Source organism: Falco naumanni, chromosome 3 (assembly GCF_017639655.2).
Source record: "Falco naumanni isolate bFalNau1 chromosome 3, bFalNau1.pat, whole genome shotgun sequence".
Lineage (NCBI taxonomy): Eukaryota > Metazoa > Chordata > Aves > Falconiformes > Falconidae > Falco > Falco naumanni.
In genome coordinates, this window is record NC_054056.1 from 19,560,075 (window position 1) to 19,566,074 (window position 6,000).

General features: G+C 46.7%; 1 protein-coding gene and 1 long non-coding RNA gene across 3 annotated transcripts in view; both read right to left on the minus strand.

Annotated features, from left to right (window-relative positions):
- The window catches only part of ATP9B (ATPase phospholipid transporting 9B (putative)), a 167,961-nt gene extending 163,361 nt beyond the window's left edge, over window positions 1-4,600 (minus strand). For both annotated transcript variants that reach the window (XM_040585542.1, XM_040585541.1), the window contains exon 1: window positions 4,453-4,600. In XM_040585542.1, coding sequence (XP_040441476.1) covers window positions 4,453-4,547 — 95 coding nt within the window. In that variant the 5' untranslated portion in view covers window positions 4,548-4,600. The remainder of the gene's footprint in view (window positions 1-4,452) is intronic.
- On the minus strand, window positions 1,970-4,438 carry LOC121084250. Its single transcript, XR_005826660.1, has 2 exons — window positions 3,953-4,438; window positions 1,970-2,824 (listed from the first exon to the last, which is right to left on the minus strand). It is a non-coding gene; the product is annotated as an uncharacterized LOC121084250 (long non-coding RNA).
- Window positions 4,601-6,000: the final 1,400 nt, after the last annotated feature.

The window sequence follows — 6,000 nt, forward strand, 5'->3', positions numbered from 1 at the left end:
AATATTGTAGGAACGTATGCGCTAAACATTCAGATGTACCTAAGGAAAAAGATGCAACATTTTATAAAAGCCACAAGAAATAACAAGTATCGCTGCATACAACCCATGCAACAGGTAAAGTCTACTGACACACATCAACATTCATTTTTTTGAACATATATAGACATTTTGCAAGGCTTTCCAGACCCACAGTTACAGCAAAATGAGTTATAAGCTTTCCATAAACACCATTATACAAGAGATGTTAGGTCCTGTTAGCTCTGACTGTTACATGGTCTCAACAAATAACATTCATTTATTTGGGGAAGTTTTTATTCTTAATTATTACTCTTAAAATATCAAAACCTGGTACATAATTTACCACTGGAATATGAAGAATAACATCTGAACTATGGAAGTCACACTGTAGTTCAGAACTGGAACACATGCTTCTAAAACAACTGAAACTGGGCACCAGGTATAAAAGCATTTTAACAAAATTCACTTCAGACAACATCAGAAATTAAAGAAATCACAGAATTCCTGTACACACTTCTCGTATTATCTGCTGATACTTGTATGTGTCTATTTTTTGGTGGTTCACTGTGAAATCTAGCCAAAAACCTTCAGAAATCGTAACCAGGACTACAAGATTGCCGGGAACAGCTTTCATTTAAATGAAAAGCTTTGGAACAGTAATACTACATCAAATCATCTTACTTTCTGTGCAATACGAAAATTTGTTTGACATTTGTAAGTACCAGGGAAACATAGCAATTCTCAGTGAACTCTGAGTTCTGCAGACTTGCTCTCCATTTTGCTGGAACAGGCTATTTTTTTCTATTACGTATATTCCACGTGAAACAAACTAGAGTCCACCAGCTGTTAAGCAACAAGTGCCCTGTGTTTACCTGAACAAAGGATACATTAACCTATTATCTTTTTCCTCTTCCCTTCTCATGTACTTTTCTTTTTCACTAATAAAAGAATTCAAAAAACAAATAGTCTATCTAGTCCCCCTAAAACAGAGCTGCTCATCAGCAAGCAAACCACTAGGACAAGCAATAGCAGCAGATCTGTTCCACAACCTGCCCTACCACAACTGCCTACTGTATCTAGTGCGGTCATTCCCAAGTACACTACCGTGACCCATACTATGAATAATCCGGCTGGAGGATTCCTTCCAGAAAGTGTTTCTCATGACATCGCCTTTGTGAATAGCTGGGAGTGCAACTGAACTTAGGTAATATCGGACACAGCTAGCAAGACCTGTTTTTTTTGTACCAGCTCAAGAGTCCCAACACCTCACCCCTTAGCCCTATTAGGCCAAATGCAAGCATACCCTGACAGCAGCCAAGTGCAGGACACCTCAACAAATCAGGTATTTTGCTTATGGATACATGAGGGTTGACTACTCTTTAACCCCTTATCAGCTTCAGTGTTCCACCAGGCTTCTTGCTTTCCTTCATCGACCTCACAGGACACCACAGACACAGCAGCTGACTTTCTCCCTGCTTTAGCAGATGATTACTCAGGGGCTGATGATGGCAAATACAAGTCTAACATAGGAGAACAAGTGTGTTAATTCTCACTGCACATTTCAGATTATTCTGAACGTTCTCTGGTCCCCTTTTACCTTCACAGTGTAAACAAAAAGCAGCAGCTATTTTTCCTGTAGATAGCAGATCCTTCGTGCTGAAGGACAAAGTGCTGAAACAAGTGCTGAATCAATTGCTTCCTTTTCCCCAAGCTTCCTACAACTATTCAAGTTGAATATATTAAACAATACCAAGTCTTTTTTAAGTATTTGAAGATAAACAACCTTTTACTTCAAGATAGATTTCCTGAATTTCTATCAGTAGCACACAAACAGCTCTCTGTCCAGCTGAGGTAGGGGAAGATGGCAGAAGACAAAAAACCTGAATTCCTACTGCATAAGTAATAAGTTGCCCTTAAACATCAGAAATAAAAGCAGAACAGGATATATGTGTTCATTGAACCACAGGTAACATTTAATATGTATTTTTAATTTTTTTTAAACAGGCCTTAAAATACACAAAGTGAATATATATAAAATACATTAATCTTGTCATGTTTATATATGAAGTACATCCAGGGACATTCTTAACTGGCTATGATTTTATACAGAAGTGTACAATCTCAGGTGTATATTGTCAAAGTTTCTTTAGCTGTGTGGGAAAAACATATTCCAGCTTTAAAATACACACTATCACTCTGTCAAAATAATCTCAAAAGCACATGAAGGACAATAACACATGAATGATATTGAATGAGAACGTCTTTGTCGTCACTGCAAGCAAACTACAGCAACACTGGCAAAAGACTCCCACAGACTGCTTAGCTCAAGCAAAAGAAGTCATCCTACAAATTAGCTTTGGGGCCACTAAAGGCTAGCAACTGATGAGTTGTATTAACTGATGTTACACAGTAGCAGGGCAATCAATTTGAGTTAAAAAAATACTACCACGCTGAAGTAAAGGATCTGTGTACAAGACTTCCAGAAGACACTAAGTCCTTCACTGAAGAAATAAATCACAGCGAGTCAAAGACTTGAGGGCCCAGAAATCACAGTACCGGATTAAACCTGAAATACCAACTCTATTATATTTTAATGGGAATTTGTTTCTAGACATCTTCAGAAGTATGAATTATAGTGTTCTAGGTAAAATCCACATATACCACATATATAAAAATATATGCACGTGTTAACTTTCTGCATATCAGAGACCTCAGTGACTTCACTTCAACACTCTTATAAGTATCTGCAACATCAGGACCTTTGCTGCAGTTTCCACAGGAATGCAAGGCTTCTTCAAAGTCTGTGCTGAAGATAAAGATTAGAAAAGCAAGATGAATCATTCATAAAGACACAGGAGCTGCAGTTCAATTTCAAGCTTAGAGTCATAAGATTTACGAGTTTACTTCAACTATCTGCACTGCTGTATTTCCTCTGACTCTACACAAGACACCTGTGGTACAATCTACACCAGCATTCCCATGCTTTTGTTATAGGTCCATAGGACACCACCCAAAGCACACAACAGATGCTCTCACAAATCCAAGGCATGGTATTCTTGAAGAAAAATGACCAACCTACTCACCTTAAGAACAACAAAGAATTAAAAGTGAGTGAAGAGGTTGGTATTTGTACCTGGGTACCTACCTGATTTATGAACTTAACTCATATCTACAGCATTTTTCAAATCACCAAAACACTCCTGGGTAACCTACAATAGAACTACCTGATAGCTCCCATGGTCTGGACTAAGTTTTTGCCTACATAATCCTCCCCTTTCGCTTCTTCTCCAAGGCACAATATCTACTGAGTACCTTACAGATTCCAGCAAGAGCTTCCCCTGCTTCAATTCGCTGAGGAACAGGGATGGCAACAACACTGCCCCACCTCAAAACAGAGAGCAGATCTACCAGAAATTGCCAGACGTTCCAATATTAGCAAGATTGGGAAAATAACTACTACGGCAGACTGCCCCACAAACTCCTGAATATTCATAAAACAAAAAATACTGTTAACTACTTCAATAATCAAGACAACATAATTTAGGCCTAACTTATTTCGCACTATTTAAAACTGACTTTTCTGTTAGCTACTCCATTTGGACAAAGAAATAAACATGCTATTCATGATGAAATGAATTTATTACTGTATTTGAGTAAGAAGAACAGCATCAACTATTCTGTTTTTAGTAAGTCCATTTACTTCAGATCCTACAACTGCTCCCTCCAGTCCTTGTGTCCACAACCAGAGTTGTACAAAAACCAAGAAGAGAGGAAAAAACCTTCAAACAGCTAAATACAATCACATCCTGCACTGTGGGAGTCCTGTCGGATGGCCATACCAAAGTATTTCCTTGCTTACAACAGCACACCTAGAAATAACAGGAAGCAAAGAAGCGTTTGATCTTTCCCTGAGAACTTCAGTTTGATGGCAGACCTCCTGGCCGGCCTCTCCGAGCCGCTTCTCCCCCAACACGGCACATCTCCAGCGACGGAATCACGGTGACTCCGACACCCGCGCTTCCTGCTCCCGCAGCACCTGCCTCGCAGCCCGTTTCACTAACGACGCCCGGGAAACCCCTACGGCGGCCACTCCGCCGGGATGCGCACCCCCGGCGGGGCCAGGCCGCCCTGCGGGAGCGGGGCCGCGGCAGGGCCCGGAGCGCCCGGCGCACCCTCCGCCGGGCCCTGCAGCACCGCCCGCCCCGGCCCCGCCGCCGCCCCGCGGAAGAGGGACGCGCTGCCCTGCGCGGCCTGGGGGAGGCGGCCCGCCAGCGCCACGGGCTGCGCCGGCCTCCTGCGCGGCCTACGGGGGGGGCCGCCGCCCCTTCCCGCCCTCCCCGAGCTGCGAGCGGGCGGTCCCGGAGCCCCGCGGGGCACCCACGGCCCCGCCGGCAGTGAGAGGTGCGGGGACGGGGGGAAGGAGGCAGCCCGTACCTGTTGTGCCTCTGCGCCGTGACGGCGCTGGTGTAATAGGCCTCTCTGCGCTGGGCGCTGCGCGGCACGGGGTGCAGCGGGATGTGGTCCGCCATCTTGGGGGCGCCCCCCCCGCCCCGCCACCGCCGCCCGCGCGCTGCGGCCGCGGCCCGACGTCACGGCGGCCGCCTGCTGACGCCTGCAGGCAGGAAGCGCCGCGGGGCGGGGCCTCGCCGCACGCAGCGGGGCGGGGCCGCGGGAAGGGGCGGGGCCATAGCGTGCGGCCGGGCGGGGGCGGTTGGTCGCGGCTGGTGACGGCTTGCAGCGGTTGATGCCGGTTGGTGGCAGTTTGCAGAGGCTGGTGGCACTTGGTGGTGGCTGGCAGCGGCTGATGCCGGTTGGTGGTAGTTGGCGGTGGTTGGTGGCGCTTGATGGTGGTTGGCAGTAGTCTGCAGTGGTTGGCAGCGGCTGGTGGCAGGTGGCAGTGGTTGGTGGTGGTTGGCAGTGGTTGGCTGTGGTTGACGGTGGTTGGTGGCAGTTGGCAGTGATTGGCAGTGGTTGGTGCTGGTTGGCAGCGGTTGGCGGTGGTTTGCGGCAGTTGGTGGTGATTGGCGGTGGTTCATGGCGGTTGGCGGTGGTTCATGGCGGTTGGTGGTGGTTTGTGGTGGCTGGTGCTGTTTTGCAGTAGTTGGTGGTGACTGATGGCAGCTGGGGTGCTCCCAGGGTAGCTTGCCAAAGACAAATTTCTAAGCAGTATTTTGACTTTAAGCGTGTCACCTGGTTCCAGCACTCACCAACAGACACGGGGCACTGGCAGCTGAACCAGGCAAGCAGGAACGACGGTTACGCAAGAGGCACAAGACTCATATGGGAATAAAAGGAACAATCCTGCTGCTGGGCATGCGGCAAGGCTTTGCTGGCAATCTGAAAGGTCACATTCAGAAATGCCATAAGGGAGAAGGGATTTATTTAGTTTTTTAACTGTGATAAACATTATAAAGTTGATTGTAGTACATCAATAAAATAATGTAAATTTAATTTGGGTTGGAAGGGATGTCCAGATGTCATCTAGATCAAGCCCTTGGTCCAAGACACCAGGTTTGGTAGCAGGTTGTTCAAGACCACGTGCATTGGAGCATCGGAACACCTCTAAGGACAGCACAGTGTTTCCACAACTTCTCTGGGCTACCTGTTGCAGTGTTTTATCTTGTGATAAGCAAATTACTAATACGTAATCAGAATTTCCCGTATTCCAACTTGTTGCTGTTGCTTCTCATCTGATAACTGTGCACCTCAGAAGAGTCTATCTAGCTCCATCTCCTCTGTATCGTCCCATTACATGGTTCCATTCAGCCCCACAGCCTCCCGTCAGCCTTTTGCACCCCAAGCTGACCAGGCTGAGCTCTCCGCCGCCCTTTAGCCATCGTGTCCTCCAGCCCCCTGACCATCTGGGTCACCCTTGCATGGACTCACTCCAGAATGACAGTGTCCCTTGGCAATGAGAGGGCCAAAACTGGCCGTGGTATTCCAGGTACAGTCTTACAAGGCCAGGTGGAGGGGAAGGACCAC